The 19,970-nt window shown below is 32.3% G+C and overlaps 2 protein-coding genes across 4 annotated transcripts in view; one reads left to right on the top strand and one right to left on the bottom strand.

Moving 5' to 3' along the window:
- The window catches only part of LOC118747404 (tachykinins), an 87,055-nt gene that overhangs the window by 38,204 nt on the left and 28,881 nt on the right, over positions 1-19,970 (bottom strand). The gene's annotated exons all lie outside the window — the stretch shown is intronic.
- Positions 1-19,970, top strand: part of LOC118745224 (beta-galactosidase) — a 347,980-nt gene that overhangs the window by 318,786 nt on the left and 9,224 nt on the right. For all 3 annotated transcript variants that reach the window (XM_036478766.1, XM_036478758.1, XM_036478752.1), the window contains exon 2: positions 17,825-18,060. In XM_036478766.1, coding sequence (XP_036334659.1) covers positions 17,828-18,060 — 233 coding nt within the window. In that variant the 5' untranslated portion in view covers positions 17,825-17,827. The remainder of the gene's footprint in view (positions 1-17,824; positions 18,061-19,970) is intronic.

The raw sequence follows: 19,970 nt of genomic DNA, 5'->3' as shown, positions 1-19,970 counted from the left end.
TCGCAAAATCTTTGGTGTCAATATTCCACACCATGTAAACTTTCAAACCCGGTCAATGAAATATAAAAAATCGAAAAGTCAACTTTGAGTGGCCCACTTGAGAAAGCTTGACTCAGTTGCGGACATTGAAATATAGACAAATAAAAAGAAGGTACCAGGACCGGAATTTTATTATGTGAATTTTTAATATTATTCGCTTCCTATTCGTAGTAAATATGTACATACGTTATGTATTTAGTTTGGAAAATGTGACGAATGGTATTATATTCCAAATGATTTTCCCAAATTAATAAAAAAATATCAAAACTTTAAAGAACAACATTTGCGGCAAGGAAAATATTTAAAGAGCTGTTGGGGTAACAAACTCTCTTCTTCATAAGATTCTTAAAGCCAAATTAAGTTTAATTATGAAAATTGTATGTACATATGTACGTGAAATATTTACAAATGTGTGTCAAAGAAAATGGTTACGAGCTCTTATTTGTCATTGTATTAAAATATTTAAATACAAACATTACCAATGAGTGATTATGTATTTTGATTACATACACTCCTTTTATATTACTAAACACTTAACTTTGAAGTTTCAGGAACGAACTATATGTACATAGATACACACCTATGTATGAAACCCAAATTTTCAACTCCAAAAAAAAATAATAATTTATGAAAAGTAAAATTTTCAGTTAAATCCGTCCATTCTATTTTTTCCCACATTTTTTATGGAGGGAAAGCACTGTGCTGTCTAACATAACTACATGCATGTCGTGAGAAGTCGTAAATATTTAAAAATTTGCGTGTTTATTGAGAAGGATTTTTGTACGAGTACAGTCGTTAAATAATTATTTTCAAATAATTACAAGTGATTATATGCACATTTGTAAACACAAAATGCTGCCGGTGAACAGAAATTTCCCAGATGTGAAATTTAAGTATATATGTATATATGTAAATGTTTTGGAATGTGTGCATAATTCGAAAATTAAAACGCTAAAATGTTGAAAATTGCACAAATGGTGTAGTCATATGGTTGATGATTGTTAGTGATCTTTGCAGCCAATTAAAAATATATTTACTAAGTTGTAATATTAATAAAACTCGTTAGAAAATTTTTGCATTAATTTGTATTAATATTTGGTCTGATCCTTTATTCTTCGGTCTAAAACCAGTGAAACTGTCAAACAACAATCTTAAGGCTCTGTTATGCATACTTGGCATTGCATGCACTGCTATACCATTTTTACGTAGAAATCAAAAACCAACAGACTTCTACGTATGTAATGCTGTGCGTTGGGTAACAGCTTACACGCGAAGCTCATTTAACAGATTCCTTATGTGACAACTCTCAAGCAATGCCAAGTATGCATAACTGAGCCCTTACACTTTTAAGTGAGAGCAACGGGAGAGCAACTATATACATAGAAATATGTACAGGAACACAAAAAGCACTTTTTCCAGCGTCAAATTATGTCAGAAGTGAAAATATTTTGTTTTTGTATTTCTCCTCCAGCTGTTTGAGAGTAGAGATAGAAAACTATTGACAGTAGTGACTATTGATACTTGCTTAATGTATTGATGAACACTATCGATACTATCGGCCATATTTAATTTATAAGAAAAACTACATTTTTAATAAAATATTTTTGTTGTATTAAGCTAAATGTGCTATATGCTGTACATACATTTTTATTTGTTTGTATAAACATTTTTCTGCGAAAAAGGTTGTCCAGAGTTCGGTGATTATTATTAACTAATCCGGCCTTACTCGAAAATCCCTCTGACCTTACAGACGATACTGGGATGCAAAGGTATTTAATATTGTAGAGGGATATAAAGCAGACGATATTGATGATCCGTACCATAAAGTAAATAAATCAAACTTCCATCATTCACTTTAATGTTCGGTTGAAGATCGATAAAAGAGACTGATTCTTTGTATTTTGACGTTTTGGAATGCACCCAGAGTATTCGATTAGCAAACCATAGATCCCCGGTTCGAATCTCAACTGGACGCTCCTAAAACTCGTTCGGGTATAAAGAGGTAGTATTAGTCGCATGTTTTTTTTTTTCGGGATTAATCCCCGAGTAATCCCACATTTGACGTCTTTGTTAGGGCATGTAATTTCTATGAAGTATATTAGGGTAGTAAAAAAAATGTAAAGTCGAAATTTTAACGTTCTCACCCTCTAAGATTGTTCTATACTGAAAATATATAATAACTATTTTTTTATAGGTCGCCCAAAAACCCCAAAAAATGCAATGGGGAAGAACCATACAAATCGTTAGTACTAGGAAATGCCAAAATAAAAATTGGGTATTTTTATCGAAAGTCTCCCGAAGAGAAACAAGAATTTTAAGAATTCTATACCATTCCTACAAAAAAATGTTTTTTTTTTGCATATAAAATACGTGGGAAGCTTTGAGCGCTTTGACCGGCCCCTAAATACTTTTTTCTAGGGAGCGAGAGTATTAAAACTCCAACTTTACTTTTCTGGATCACCCTAATATTAATACTTATCTACTTACTAAAAATTACTAAACAAGTATCTCTATATTACTTCCTCACTGTTAACTCACGTTCGACAATTAACTGTCAATTTTAATTTACCACCGAATGAGAGTTAACTCCTCATTGTTAAAAGCGAATAGCCATTTTCACAGCGACGACTTTCAATGATCCAGAGATAATAATAATAGTAGATTGGCGGTTACACAATGTGTTAGTGCTTGGCCGAACTTCTCCTCCGATTCGTAGCGGTTATATAGAAGAGTAGCGTAATAAATATTCTCAAAAATCGTAGTAAACCTATTAAAATCATAGTAAAGGTAGCCTGTGCTCTGCAAACCATTTTCTTCGTTCGTTCTTTTTGTACAGTTATCGTTGCCGAGTACTGAGAGGTGCGCACTACCATTAGGTAGTACCCATGTTCGATTCATAAGGTAATCATCTATCCTAGAATAAGCGCGCTGAATGTTTAGTTTGAATGCTTAGCGCTCTCTACGTCAGAAGGAGACAGGCGCATCGTTCCCCGTTCTAATTAAGGTAAGGATCTAGAAGCGACCCAGGGAAATGGCAAACGCCCGAGTGTATTTTTGCCACGGAAAGCTTTTCGTAAAAAGACATCGGATGTAAGAAGGCGGCGGTAAACTGTACGTTCCTTCATTTGTATGAGAACATCAATGCACACTCCACAAATCGGAGGAAAAACTTGGAAAAGCGCTTAGCAAGTTGTGTAAAGTGGCAATTGTTGTTTGTCTTTTAGATGGCGATTTATAGCTGAATATTGAATAGAAAAGAGTTACGGGGTATGAAACAAACACGAACTCGCGAAAACGAGTCGACATAATTTGTTGGATCTAGACTCTTTCCCTAAGCAAAACGCTATATTATATTACTATCAAATAATTAAATTTTGATTAGTTTTTAACGCAGATTGGAACACTGGTGTTTTATGTTACTTATAAATTTTTTCCTGTACAGTGTGGAGTCTGTGTTTATTTTTGGCCTTTGTACATTGTATTTCGAGCCTTTTATGATCTGCCTATTTCTAGTATGCAAAGTAAAATATTCACACATTACTTTCAATAAGAAAGTAGCGGCTTATTTCATAGAAAAAAATAAAGCTAATCTTACAAAAAGTCCATAATATTTGAACGTATAAATAATTTATTTCCATATTTTTTTTATGTAGTTGCATTTGTATCTCTGCTTTATTATTTATAATCCGATTCGCATCTGGAAATTTTGAGGACCTATCGAATGAGGTTAGCTCGATTTCCTCTATCCTAATGCTAGTCGGGCGACTTAAATGGTCTGTCCTCTTGAAGAACCTAATCTAGACTATTGTGTCCTCTGCAGCCAATATTTTGTTGAGCAGATTTTAAGAATATGGATGAATTACTTTCCTAAATCTCGTTTATTATCAAATCCTCCTGCCTTGAGGTACAAATACTGCGTTTTTAAGAATAGACTTTTTTACATTTGCACTTTGCAGCAATCAAGTGAGACATCCTAAGTTATTTTGAATGGGAGCGGGTACACTTAATTCATTTCCAAAATATGTATGCTTTTGCGCCGATAGCGTGTAAATGTTTGCTTTGATCGCTTTTTTGTTGAAAGTACCATACACACTAAATGTAATATGTATTTTTGTTCATATTTGTACATTTAAGTATATATATGTATGTATATTAGGGTGGCCCTTATTTTTGAAAGTGAAAAATGTTTAGCTCCCAATCTCTAATTTGGTTTGAATAGCTAAAGAAATGATATGTGCAAAATTTCGGAATGATTGGACAAGTTTTGGGGGACCCTCATCGACCTTGAAGTCCCCAGATCAGTTAAATAAGTATGTATGATCATCATCTAATGTCATCATACAATTCTTTATTTTTACTGCCTTATACACTTAGTAATTAATTTTTATTTATTCTCCATAAATCACGAACCCCCTTGCATATTTATTTCAAAATTAAGAAATTTACATGTGGGTCTTCTTTAATAAAAATATATAAGGAAAGTCGATTTATCAGTGCCGCGGAATACCCTAATCACATGTACAGGTAACTGTTAAATTGGTTATGTTCGATTTCGACAATGTAGGCTAGATTTTAAACTTAACTATAGTATATTGTTAGAAAAAGTGCAAATTGTACTTGCCATTACTATTACCTATTATCTACTTTTACCTAAGTATTACTTTGTTATGAAAATTTATTACTAAATTAATACTATTACTATTTACACAACTAGCCAATCCGAAGAGCCAGATAATGTTTGCGATACAACACTTCGGTTTGTGGGACAGCAGCTTGCGACTTAGAAACACAAAAGAGATGATTATCGTGAATTGTTAGAGTTTACAACAATCTTTCTTATTCGCCAATATTACTATTAGTGTAAGGAAATACTGAAAATAAATCGTTTTTTTATATTATACTGAATTAAATGTTATTCATACGTACCTACAAAATGCATGAATAACTTAAAGATCGAAGAGAGACGCCCAAAACTTGTCCGATCCATCCAAAACTTTGTACAGATCAATGGTTTAGGCACACAAATCAAATTAGGGGTTGGGAGCACGAGGTTTCTGACTTTTGAAATTGCGCCTATAGCTAAGGGCCACCCTAATGTATATATTTTACAAGTTTGTGATCGCAAAGTAAACTGTTTGACATTTGCTACCCAAAAATTGCGCCGGTTGCAAAGTATTTTTAATTGAAGTGGGTCAAATGATTAATTCGGCTTTAAAAGCTTAGAAGAAAAAGAAGTCAAAATAAATAAAACTAAAAAAAAAGAAAATAATTCTATATTTATGTGGCATTTCTTAACTGCAAGTCGGTGTTTATCGTTAATTTATGCCTTTGTTGTTTCATGTATTTTCTCTTGTCTTAATGTATTCGCCGCATGGAATTGTTTTCGCTTATTTGTCAAAAGCATTAAAGTTCATTGCGAAGGCCTCTTTAATTAAATAAAGAAAAATCTGCTCTTCAAAGACACAAATGTCAAATTATGTGTGGGTACATTAGACCGTACCACCTTACAAAAATGTTCGCATTACACCCGAGAGTCTGAAATATTTTTGCAAAGTGATTTGGAAAAAAACATTTTTTTTCGCTTTTTTTTCATATTTCGGAGACACCCACCATCGCCAATAACCCTGTGAAACAGAAACAAAATCTAGAGTGCGCATTTATTAGGTTCTATAGCTGTTGGTCGTACGAGTAATGTCTCATAATCAGATTTACTTGATCAATTCGTGTTCTCGAGGAAACCAGTTTTCAGGATTCAAACATCTCAGTATAGCGGCCAATTTTTTTCCATATTTTGAAAATCTATCGTTTTTTTCCTCCATTTGTTAAAAGTAGTATACAAAGCAAATATAGATCAAAAAACGATAAATTTTCATGAAATTTTTTTCTCGAGAACACGAATTGATTTTTGACTTTTATTTACTGGCATTACGGTGGTATGTTAGGGGGTAAGAACTGAGATCTTAGGTCACTTCTCGTTCTGCATTATTGTGAGGTGATTTAATAATTTAATTTAACAATTATTTCGGTGTGAGTTTCACTTTTTCACTTCAATTCACGATAACGCAGAACGAGAATTGACCTCCTGGTGGGTAAGTACTAGAACGGGGTACTTTGGAGCATAGAAATCGTCTCCTCGAGAGAAAACATCGTTATATCATATTTTAAGATCCGGCTGTAAATGCCGAAGATATCACGAAAAATATAAAAAATCGACTATACGTTCGGCCAAAAAAAACCTTTTTTCGGAATTGCTTGGCTAAATACTTTATGAATAACTGAGAGGGGAGACCAATATGTTTGCATTAGAGGACTGCATGAATTCATTCAAAACGGCTTATGAATTATTCATATACAAAACGAATAAATGATTTTAGCTTAACATTTTTTTAAATCTGAGTGAATACCTGTTCTGATATATGTATGTACATATGTGTCGACACAACAATATTCAAACAAAGTGAAAATAAATTGATTTGAAATTAATGAAAATTTTTTGTGGGAGTATCCAAAAATATTTTCTCTATGTACCCTGCAAAAAATTGTGTCACTAATCTATAAAGAGAGTATTCCGAGATTACTCTCAATCGGGTATAATTGGGCATTAATTAGTCGCAACTAGTCTCATACGGGTACTATTGGATATCAATTAGTCTCGAATCAGCCCTTACGGGTATAATTGGAGATCAATTAGTCCCCGACTCATCTCTAACGGGTACTATTAACGATTTAATGATATGTACGCACTTACAGTATCGGTCATATCTATAGCACGCCATTTCAAAGTGATATTGTGTGCCACTTATGTTTATTTATTTATTTTTAAGAATTTTCAATTAAAATACAGTTCTTTCTCTAACAAACCCCATATAAACCCAAGTTTAACGATTTGTAGAAAACTTCAAAAAAGTGCAACAAATTTTCACCTAAGTTTCAAACTTTTTTCTCGGCAGTGTTAGAATTTTTTCGAGTGCACAGTTTTTTAGCCACTGCAATTTTAGTCTGATAACGTGCAAATTTCAAGTGTCTACGAATTACCGTTAATTTTTTAGAATTTTTTTTGTCGCATTGGCTTCCATATAATGAATAAACTCAATTTATTTGTATATGGATGAAAACCGCAACACCTTTGGCGAAAAAAATTCTAAAAAATCAACGGTAACTTTCAGTCACTTGAAACTTGCACATTATCAGACTAAAATTGATTGGGCTAAAAAACTGTGTACTCGAAAAAATTCTAACTCTTCCGAGAAAAAAGTTTGAAACTTAGGTACAAATTTGTTGCACTTTTTTGAAGTTTTCTACAAATTGTTAAACTTTGGTTTATATGGGGTTTGTTAGAGAAAGAACTGTATTTTAATTGAAAATTGTCAAAAATAAACAAATAAACATAAGTTGCACACAATATCACTTCGAAATGGCGTGCTATAGATATGACCGATACTGTAGTAAATGAAATTTCATGTGCGGCGATGGCACACAGAGAGAGTATTCGCCTAACAAAACTGAGCACCCCGGTTCGAATCTCAGCTGGCGCAAATTTTTATTTTTATTTTTTAAAAGTGGATAGTCGCTTTTGACGTAGAATACGTCTTACCTTAAGGTATGGGGGCTATGTTCAAATGTTGTAGTTGTAATTTTTAGAGCTTCACAAAAACGCTTATTGCACGAGAACTAATAAAGCGATTTCAAAGAAAAGTGTGGCGTTTCAAAGATAAAATTCCAAACCTGTCGACAGATTCATTTTAGTAAATAACCAATTCGGTTTCTGTCGTAAAAACAACGGTAAACATTGCCTTATTTTGGGGTCAATTTTGAGCCTTTAAAGTGCTCTAGCAACTTATTGTTGGCATATAACTTTCATTTTCGGGATATAGGTTCTTTGGAGCAGTAGAAATATTATCGGGTACAAATTTTATATAAATTTAACAAATATTGAGCATTTTAAGGCAAAAAATTTTTGAAAAAATTTGCAAATTTTTTTCATTACCAAAATGCTCGAAAACCGCTCGAATGATTTTGTTTTTGTTTTCTTTAATCAAAAATTCAAGAGTTTTCCTTTCGTTTGGTATATGGGAAGTATTGGTTGATATCTTCTATATATGTTTATTTTATTCAAATATATGGGCATAAATGATTTTCCATACAAAATCACCTCGTCATCATTTTGCAAACACGTACTTGCGCTGGAAGTGTGGGAAGGAGACAAAAATTATGTATGTGTCCGTAAGTACATATTTCGGGGTTTATCGGTATAATAATCGATACTTTGTCGGTTTTATTACCGATGTTTTTATCGATTTTGCTATCGAAATTTTTATCGATAATGTTATTGATTTTGCTATCGATATTTTTGGAACTTATCGATATAATGATCGGTATTTTTTCGATTTTGTTATCGATATTTTTTCTCGATTTTGTTATAGATATTTTGTTGACTTTGTTGTCGATTTTGTTATCGACACTGTAATCGATTTTATGATAGATTATTTATCGATTTTGTTATCGATATTTTTATCGATTTTGTTATCGATTTTATTACCGATATTTTTATAGATTTTGTTGTCGGTATTTTAATCGATTTTGTAATCGATATTTTTACCGGTTTTGTCATCGATATTTTTATTGATTTTGTTTACGATTTAGCTATCGATATTATTATTGCTTTCGTTATCGATATTTTCATCGAATTTGTTATCGATATTGTTATTGGTTTTGCTATCGATATTTTCGGAACTTACCGATATAATGATCGATACTTTTATCGATTTTGTTATCGATATTTTTTATCGATTTTGTTATCGATTGTGTAATCGATTTTGCTATCGCTTTTGTCATCGATACTTTTATCGGTTTTGTTACCGATATTTTTATCGATTTTGCTATCGATATTGTTATAGATTTTTTTATAGGTTTTATATTCGATATTTTTATTGATGTTGCTATCGATATTGGTATCGATATTTTTATGGATTTTGTTATGGATTTTGTTATCGACTTTATAATCGATTTTGTTATCGACTTTGTTATCGATTTTGTAATCGATATTTTGATAGATTTTGTAATCGATTTTGTAATCAGTATTGTTATCGATTTTGCTATCGATTTTGCTTTCGATTTTTTTTCGATTTTGATATCAATATTTTCATCGATTTCTTTATCGATGTTTTTATCGATTTTGCTACCGATATTATTATCGCTTTTGTTATCGATATTTTTTGCTTACTGTGTGCTTTTGTTTTTTTACTTGGATATGCTCTTAACCATACCACGTATTCTACGTTTAAATTTAGCGGCTGTATCTCCGATACAGCCTGCAGGCCAAGACGAAGGCGCTGGACTGTTCCTTTTTTATACCCGTTCGGGTATAAAGGTGAACAATTAGTCTCTTCATAGGACATGCTCGAACAAAAGCGATCAGTTCATTCCATATAAAGAGATCAAAAGTGGTATAAGTCACATGCTCCTTTGCGATTGCTCCCGGAGTCATCCCGGATTAGTCTAATTTTTTGCAGGGTACATATGTACAAACATATGTACATATGTATGTATATATGTATTGCTGCGCTCCTATTACAATACGAATCAACTTGTTTGTAGAGAAAAACTATAAACATTTTGGCGAAAGTTCGAAAATGACCTTCGATATCCAATATGCATATCGAACTGAGAACGAACTCATAACCGATCTTAGTTTTCCAACGTTCATAGTATATTGGAAATACATTCGAGATGGGTTCGAAAAAATATAAAAACCATAGTAACAAGAGAGGAAGTGAAATCCAGCTCATTTTCGAAGGGAAATATAAGACAATCACTCTCTCTAATTAAATTTTCAATTCGATAACGGGCTGGATTTCGAATTCTTAACGAAGGACAAATGCATTGGATAACGAAGGTTCCATTTTGCTGGAGAAAGGCCTAGTTTTCGAATCGAATACTAATTTATTCCACATCAGTTATCGAAGGTGAGGCTCGAAAAAATATTGGTTTTCCAATCATTTTCGAATTGCTGTACTGCTGTACTGTATTGCTGTAACTGAAATGAGTTTGAATGATTTGAATGCTTTTCTTTCATTCATTCACATTCTTCCATTTAAAGGTAGAAAATTTAAAACAAAATGTATATTCATATCTTATAAAATTCAAAACGCTGAGTGTTTTGTATGTGTAGTAGAATATTCAAATCCATTGTACTCTGTTTGGTTAGAAGTTTGAATGAACTCATGCAGCCCTCTAGTTTGCCTGTATGTATTTATATAAAAAAAATATTTTTTAGATCAAAAAGTGGGTAGGCACTGTGGCCAGTGGTAAAGTTCGTTTACCACCCCTGCGTGGTTGTAAGCCACTGCGATTCGAACCGGGGTTCTCAGATTTTCTAAGCGGATACTCTCTCAACATGCCAACGCTGCACATGAAAATTCGATGACTAAGTGCCTACATATCAGTAAATCGTTCATTGTAACCGTTGTCCGCTACTGCGTGACACTGTAACCAATTTTAGATTAAAACGCATACCTTATGCATTACTTACAATAGATACAAAACTATTATACCTAAGACTATATTTTTCGAGCAATTGGACCAATCTTTCCTTTAGGGCAAATGCTCCGCGAATACTATGATAAAATTTGGTACATGCATAACAAAGGGTTAATTTCTTTGTTTACATTTTTTGACATTACAGTCAGCTGTGAGAGAGCTCGAGAATTGTCACTTCTACCTTGTTGTATATGCCTTGGTTGCTACTGAATAAAAATAACACAAATATACACCCCACGCACAAATCGTAAACGCGCTACATATTGAAAAGTTAAAAAAAAAAATTCTGTTATATGATTATTTTTTGTTTTTATAAAAATATAGTTTATTTCCTAACAAATACCTATAACTCCAAGTTTAAAATTTGTGTGCAATATTTAAAATATTTGAAATATTCTGATTTCTTAGAAAGATTTTGAGATTACAGTTGTGAAGCCCATTCAGGTCTATTGTACAATAAGGTACAAGTTTGAGGTAGCTTGGACTTACCGTTGATTTTTGGCATTCTTTTTACAGGCAGTGTAGTGTATTTTCTTAGATATAAACTAAGTTCAACGATTTTTTATAAGGAAGAAACATATCGTCGGTGGTGTTGCAAAACCATCTACACTGGCGCTTACTTACTTGGTATTAGTGTTGGCAAAATGTTAATCTGATTAAGGATTAAAAATTAACGATTAAAATGTTAAAATTAATTAATCGTAATTATCTGTACGTTTAATGATTAAAATTTTTTAATCGTTAATCCAATTAAAAATAAAATCTGATTAAGTGCTCTAGTTTGTCCGAATTTGAAACCAAACAAGAGTTATAGTTATTTTTTTTGTGTTTCACGCTTATAAAAACACAAAATATATATAAAACATAACAAGGGAATTAATGAAAACGCATGCCAAATAGCTTAGAACGATGAAAAAAACCGACTTAGAGATACCCGATCAACTGGCCTTATGTGCACAGGAAAATTCCAGCGTAAATTAATTAATCACCAAACTTACTTAATCAAATTAAAGGCTAATAACTAAAAATTTAATTTTTTTAATCGACCGATTAGTGCCAACACTGGTTGGTATGAACGATTAACAGAAGCGATCAGATACAGGTGACGGATTATTTAAGCACCACAGGTAATAATTGGCATGGAACATTTTGCAGTCACCGATGATATGAGCTATACAATCAACAACAAAAATTTGCCGAAAATTTATTCAAGCTTGCACCTTATTATACTAAAATTAAATGGCCTACAAAACATTCTAAGAAATCTAATTAAAAAGCTAGAAGTTTTTGTGAAAGTTTGAAATCTGGATTTACACGGTTGTTGTTAAAGAATAAACTCAATTAAAAAATTAACTATAATTGAATAACAAAAAAATATATTGTTAAAACTAGTCAATATGAAACATGTAATTCCCGAACCGTTGAACCGAACTGAAATCCCCGTTGACGTACTTGATTTCGACAGAAGCGTAGCACGCTGGCGTCGTTTAATTTTTGTTTTTGATTTTGAATTGCATGCTGATATGCAATACCAATAATCTAATAATGAATAGTTTTATTTTAATTGGAATTTTAACACTTCGGTTGATGACAAACACCTTTTTGAACTATTTGGTGTGTAATCAGTTAGCAACGGGGATACCCCAATGTGCACATATATGTACACATACAACTGTACATACTTAGCTCCGTACAGGCCTTTTTATGAGTCCTTCAAATATCATTTAATTTTTATAAAACCCAAATACATTATAAAATTTAATTTGGTACGTTTGCATTAGTTTAGTAATATAACCTAGCCGGAGTTTACAAATAACCGAAGGGATTTGTATTTTGCATTTTTTTTCTGCGAGGAAAACTAATGGCGTTTTCTTTTATAAAAAATGTTGCCTCCTTGGTAATTGTACTTGGAAAGTGCTGAGAAGGCAAAATTTTTCGGTAGAAAAGATAACGCCCTAAGCTATCAATATCACAGCTGTTGGGTTATACAATGGTCAAAGAAATATACCTGAGCTAATTTAAAAAAAGAAAAAGTGCATCTGGGCCGCGCTACGATGGTGAAACTTCTCTTGATTAATTTCTTAACCCTGGTGTAAGGTTTGGACCATTTGGACCAAAATTTTTAGTACATATATTGTTTCATATGTTGTGAAACAAAAAACGCTTTGAGTTGAATGCTTGATATATTGTTACATTCTTCCTTCGGGTTCAGATATGCAATTTTTATATTAATATTTACTAGGATTGCGGAGTAAATAAGAAAAGGTGCATGCACTATTTGGTCTTTAGAATTTATTAGCAGTGTTGCCAACTTTTGATTTTTAAAAAGCACCAAAAACTTGGAAAAAAGCGTTTTATCACACTAAAAGCACCAAATTTTTTTCAATCAAAAGATGCTTTTTTTCATAACAGATTGTATTTAACAAAAGCAAAAGAATACATACATAAATCAATACACAAAACTTTTCGCTCATAACGATTGAATAGCCTCTACACATGCTATGATGACTCATACTTAGGACGTAATATCGAAGTACTGTGCATTAAAACTGGTATATCTGGAGAAAGAAAAATCGAATCGCAACAAATGAAAATGATGCCATAAGTAGAAATGAGCAAACAAATTTGATGTTTTCATTATATAACCTCAAATATCGTCAAAAACCGTGTTTTTGGCATTTTAAGGGTTAGGATGTCTCAAAATTTTAGTGCCAAGCAATTGTGCGGCCAGATTTGGATTCAGCACCAATAAACGATGTTTTTTATTCAGGTGGTAAAAAATTCAAAATTTATACAAATAATTAGAAAAGAAAAAAGAAATACTTAACTTACGCGAATAGAATTCAACAAGATGGGTTTGTATCTTCAGCTTTTTATCAATCATGGTTATATTTTAGTGCATTTCAATTTGTAGATTCTTGTAAATTCAGTGCTGCCACAGCTTTAAACATTTCAGGTTTTACCTATCTCGGAGCAATTTTTCGTTCAGGAAAAAAGCACTAAAAAAGGCAGTAGGCACTAAATAATTTTTTTGGCGTTTTAATTTTCAAAAAGCACTAAATCTAGTGCTTAAAGAACCAAGTTGGCAACTATGTTTATTAGCAAGAATATTTTAGTGACTCATAGTAGAGTAGTGACCGGCATCAGCAGAGTATAAAATTGGGCTGATCTTCGCACATACCAAGTCTCTACAATTTTGACATTTTACATCTGATATGTTGGTGAAGCGCCACGCTTCTTTTCGGACGTCTCTGCATAGACTCAAAAGTAAAATGAATTGAGAGTTGGAAAATAATGTCACTTTTTCCTTACCTCACTAGGAGCCACTACGAATCGATTTCTAAAATCATTGTGTGCGTGCAAATTCAATGATGTTTGAAAAACAACCGCCGGCCACCGATTTCATTTTATGCCAGAACACCTAGGAATAGTAAAGGAGGTGACTCCTGGGTGTGTAGGAAGTACATTTTGCATATTGGGAAGAGAACTAGACATGTCAACGCTTCCACACTCGTTGAAAATTTTCAAAGTAAATTCCAAATGTTAGCTCTTTAGCTAAATGCTATTTTTAGGAACAGTTTTTACTCCTCAGAACGTAATAATGTTAACCATTTTTTAAAGTTGTCTTTAACCTTAAAACCATTATACTTCAACTTTTTTTAATCTTAAACCAGAGTTAACAGTTCCATAACTCTCATCCCAATCGCTTTGGCCGTTGCAGCGAAAATCAAGAATAAGAACATTGTATATATATTAGTAATCAACAAAATAGTAAATACTGAACCATCAAGTACTATATACATATGCACTTAAGTATTTTTGATGTCATTAAGCACCGATTATGATTTTATTTAGAAACTTTAAGTGTGCTAAATATTTTTGATAAATATCTTATCTTATTTGGCGCTGTTATCGCCTAAGCGTTTCGTGTAGGATCGAATTAGTCTCTGGAATCTCGAAATATTCCCGAGAATCCCAAAATATTACCAAAAATCATGAAATACCTGAATAGTACCGAAAATTTGGAAATAGTCCAGAATTGGTACCGCTAAAAAAAATTTGGTGGTAAAAAACCCGAAAATTGAAACACGAAGGCTTTCAAAAAAATGTAACTCCAAAAATCATGGCCACTCAGTATGTAGATATGTATATATGAAGTGTATTAAATATTTTTGGCCTAACCTGGTACTTAATTATTCAGGTGTATTAAGTATCCCAATGAAAACTCTATTATTTGAGTACGCACAAGGCTGCCTTTTTCAGAAAAAGAAGGAACATTCAAATTGTAACTTTGACTTTCATTAATTCCCGTAAAACCAAAACCGATTATTTTCTATTCAAAAACTATCAGGCAAACCTTTCCTTTTATTTTGCAAAATAAAAAATTTTAAAAGGCATGCAGGAACTATAATCCACAATGAGAAGCTATTCTCATGGTATCTTTAAAAAAGTGGAAGAAATTTTTTTTTCACTCTGAATCGGACATATTAGTATTAACACTATTTTAAAACAGATTAATTTTTCACAAAGTACCCTTTAGCACCTTGTGCCAAATTACAAAGAGTAGGCGCCATCTACATATGTATGTAAATTAGGGCAAACAATTATATGATTTGTGCTAGAATGGCAGTCTTGATATCATCGCCGTCGAAACACCACAATTAATTCTAAAACTAGCAGAGTGGAAAACAAGATATGCAGCTAATGCCATTAGCGATGGAGTGCGCTGTGTTAATTAACATGCATGGCTCACATACCTACTACATATGTATGTACATACATATCTACATTTGTACAAGCATACATAAATAATGCATATCATCACTCGACTTGCAATGAAGTGTCAAATTTGCCAGCAAAGAAATTATAGCGACCATTGTCTATTGTTTACACCTACTGATAGGTCAGCATTGATAGCAAATTTAGGTTTGCGCTTCCGTGTGCATACAGTTCCGGTGAAAGCACACACAGAAAAACGCACACCTACAAGCACAGTAAAAATATATGTACGTAAATTAGGGTGGTCCTTAAAAATATGTATACATTTTATATGGGGCGCTGGGGTGAGAAAATTTTTAAAGAATTTTAAGGCTTGAAAAAATTGAAACTTGATAAATTTGATATATTATTGAAAACTGTTCATATATACTCACAGTCATCCAACCACTGTTATCTGTCAATTTTTTCAGACAAATTTCAACTTTTTCTTAACTTCTAAGTAACACTGGTTTACAAATAGTTATATGGAAAAATACCAAGAAACGCAGATAGGAGTTAGTATGGTCTTCCTGAGCTTAGAACGCATTTTTTTTTAATTTTATCGATGATATATGTAAAATTTATTAACTTTGTAAAAATTTTTGTGCGTATTTTCAAACCCTGACAGCAGTTGGATCCCATGCAAAATTTTGATGTAGATAATTAAAGGGCCACCCTAACGCACATGTGTATACCAGGGTTGTTGCAAATATTCGCATTCGCATTCGCAACCGCGGAGCTTCCGCATTAATTTTAACATTCGCATTCACAATAATCAATGCGGATATTTTGCGAATATTGAAGGGGCCGAAAATAACAGTTATTTTTTTACGATTTAAACTTGGCCAAGTATTTTTTTTCCGAAATAAAAGTACTTTCCGGATAGTAAACAAACCGCTTATCCAAATTAAACAAGTTTGGTATCAAATGAAAAGGACAAAAAAAGACTAAAAACTGAATAGTCTAAACGAGGATAAATATTTCAATAAAAAAATTTTAAATAATTACCATAAAACAAACCTTGGGTCAGGTATATGAACAACAAGGCAACAACATTACTTTTTAATAAAAAGTTTTAAATAAACACAATTCTTAAATTCAAGTAATAAAAAAATCATTATTAAAAATTACTAGCCTTTCCATTTTTTATTTACCTAAATCACCTAATTACTCACCTAAATTATTTCTAAACATTACATTACCCGTCGCAGGTACCGCTACATGGTAAGCCGGTGTGTATCAATTTTGAGTAAATTAGCGTCCTTCAATTTCGAAATATTGAAGTTTCAAGCATTTCTGAAATTTACCGTTATATAAAAAGCGGCCGTAATTTTAGTCCGATTTCAATAATTTTCAACGTTTTGCTTTTATTTGGCAAGCACAATAAAAATACCGAGTTTAGTACAAATTGGTGGAACGGTTACCGAGATACATATGTATATGTGATCATAGGTGGGCGGTGCCACGCTTAAACTTACGCTTACGCTTAGCTTTAATATTTATTGATTTATCGAAGATTTCGTATTTCTGCAAATTACCGTTATATGGGAGGTAGGCGTGGTTATTGTCTGATTTTAAAAATTTTCGGCCATTTGGTATGCTGTAGCAAGACTAACAACTGTGCCAAGCTTGGTAGAAGTTGGTGCAGCGGTTACCAAGATATACACATGTATCCATAAGTGGGCGTGGCTACGCCCATTTTCCAAAAATGTATAATATTCTTATTTTTCGTCTAAAAATTATTGCAAATATCAATTTTGAGTGAATAATCTTCAGTAGTTGCTAAAATATCGCAGTTTTCGTATTTCGGAAAATTACCGTTATATGGGAGGTAGGCGTGGTTATTGTCCGATTTTGCCCATTTTCAATACCATCCGCCCTACGCCCGAAAGAAGTGCACATACCAAGTTTCGTTAAGATATCTCAATTTTTACTCGAGTTATCGTGTGCACAGACGGACGGACGGACGGACGGACAGACAGTCACCGCTTAATCGATTTCTCTTTTAATTCTGATCATTTACGTATACATTTGTCTATATCTATCTCGATTCGTTTTGCCTGTTACAAACAAACGTTATGTGAACAAAGTTATAATACCCTTGTGTACAAGTGCGCTCGGGTATAAAAATACTTGACGCCTAAAATTCCACATTCGCAACATCCCTAGTGTATACATGTAGCTCATATAAGCGCGTTACTAATCTAATCTAGTTCAATCTAATTTGTCATTATTCAGTTTTGCGGATCTTGACACTATCGTCGTACTGCATACGCTAAAGAATGATTTAATTAACACTTAGCTATAGAAATGCAGCAGCTTCTTGATCGCATTTGAGGTCATTACTTGGAATTACATATGTACTTCCTAAATAAATATTTATGTAGAATATGTATGTATGTATGCTTAGCTCTTCGGATTAGCACATAGCGACATTTTTTTTATTTGTTGTGTTATTTATTTTGTTTTATTCTTCCTACTTTTACAGAAAATGCAAATCTTAGCGATAAGTTTGCTGGCGCTGTTTGGCGTACATCAGCTCTATGCGCATAGCATCTCTACGTCACGCAACTTTACCGTTGATTGGAATAATGATCGTTTCTTAAAGGATGGCGAGCCATTTCGATTCATAGCTGGTTCTTTTCACTACTTTCGCGCGCATCCTGATAGTTGGCAACGAAAGCTACAGACGTTACGTGCGTCCGGCTTGAATGCGGTCACGACGTGAGTATCAGAATCTAGCAATTTTTTCCTTGCTTAATTAATAATTTGGAAAATGGAGGACGGGTTTTTTCAAAATGCCATTTTTAGAATAACTCGAAAACCTGTAAACTTAATTTTGGGTATCTATCAACTGGATCCGTGTATCGTTTTTCTAGATCAGAACATTCCCCCAAGATATTTTCATTTAAAGTTTGCATTGCGAATAAAAAAATGTTAAACTTTAACATGGAAAATGTTACTCATACGCCATGTACAATGTGGAATATGAGTAATATTATTTCCTAGCCCTACAAGAAATTATTGGACAATTTAATTAACCATTAGTGCTGCAAAAACATCGATATTTGAATGTTTTTGCCAATAATACATCGATAGTATCGATACTATCGTGTTTTCTTGGGAACTATAACTTTTTCTTTAGAATTGAAATTCTGATCAATTAACAAACATGATTTTGTAACAAATTACCTTTATTATTTTAAAATTATCCATTAAGTAATTTAATGTTTAATTTGACTTATATTTAAGGGCACATTGAATATTTCAAGTTATTAATTAATTAAATGAAAAATAATATAAAAAATATTCATAAAGCAACAACACTATTAATATGTGTTATAATTAATGTTTTATTAAATACATTAAATATTTGCTCTTCAAGGCAATAACCTAGGGTACACTTCACGAATGGCACTGACAAAATTATTTTTATGAGTAAAGACTTATAGGTACGCTTTTGCGTTAAAATTAAGCTGAACTGTTAAATATTATGAGTTAATTACGCTTTAATTTTGCCTGCCCCAAATCAACAACGGATAAACTTCCTAATGATGGCATATCTTCTACAAACGTCGATAGTAAAAAAAAGATCGATGATTTCAAAAAAAAAAAAATATTAAAACATCGATACTATCGATAGTGCTCCGATGTTTTTGCAGCTCTAATAACCACTCAAAACTAGTTTATTTATCCATCGACTTGCATCGCTAGTAGCTTGATTTTTTGACAAAAGAACAGGTATTAATACAAATTAAAAGAAAATTACAATCGATTTGTTTTCTTTTTAATTTCTTCCTTGTAAAAGAGCTGTTTGCAGCTCTCAAGAAAAATCACAAGAAATAATGTAATATTCTTTCCTTGAAGAAAAAACTTAACGTGCATTCTTTTCTTGAGAGCTGTAAACTGATTTAAGAAATTTGTATAGATGAAAATTCCTTTTCCATTTATGGTACGTGATTTTCTATGAAATTTTCGTTTTTGTTGAGAGTTCCAAACAGCCCTTAAAGTTTGAATATTCTTTTTATAAAATTAAAATATATACGGGATTTTCCTTACATCGTAATCGAACACAGTGGTAAATACGCCGCCAATACAAAGCTGTCATTGATAACAACGGATTTGCAACGAAAAGAGCAAATAGCAACTGTCTTTCAACTCACCACAATCTTTCTAAAGACAAAAGACTTTCGTAAGACAATTGTCAACTCTGCCAACAATCTTGATAGCTCTTTTCTGTCTTCCAGAGGTTAATTGGAAGACCTGATAACGTGGAGATCTTAGCGTGTATATTTAGCAATACTTTTTCTAAAAATTAAATGAAATAAAAATATATATATATATATATTTCTTTTAATTCAAAAGCTAGAATATTAAAAAAAAGAAAAAAATTAATTAAAAAAAATTAAAACATAATTTTATTAAAATTAAAACAAATTAAAAAATATCTTTCTAAATAAATAATATCTGTAAAAAACGAATAATCATATGAAAATAGTTAATAAAAAAATAGATTAAGAAAATAAAAAATAAAATAAGTTCTGTAGGACCGTAGGCACGTACGCGTGTGTGAATAGATCTTTAGGTATACACATGTGCTTGTGATTAGACCATAAGTAGGCTAAGTAACTAGA

The sequence above is a fragment of the Rhagoletis pomonella genome, unplaced genomic scaffold (assembly GCF_013731165.1).
Source record: "Rhagoletis pomonella isolate Grant_MI unplaced genomic scaffold, Rhpom_1.0 Rhpom_scaffold_00001, whole genome shotgun sequence".
In the NCBI taxonomy this organism is placed as follows: Eukaryota; Metazoa; Arthropoda; class Insecta; order Diptera; family Tephritidae; genus Rhagoletis; species Rhagoletis pomonella.
Note: the sequence above shows the minus strand (reverse complement) of the source record. Positions and strands in the feature narration are given on the sequence as shown.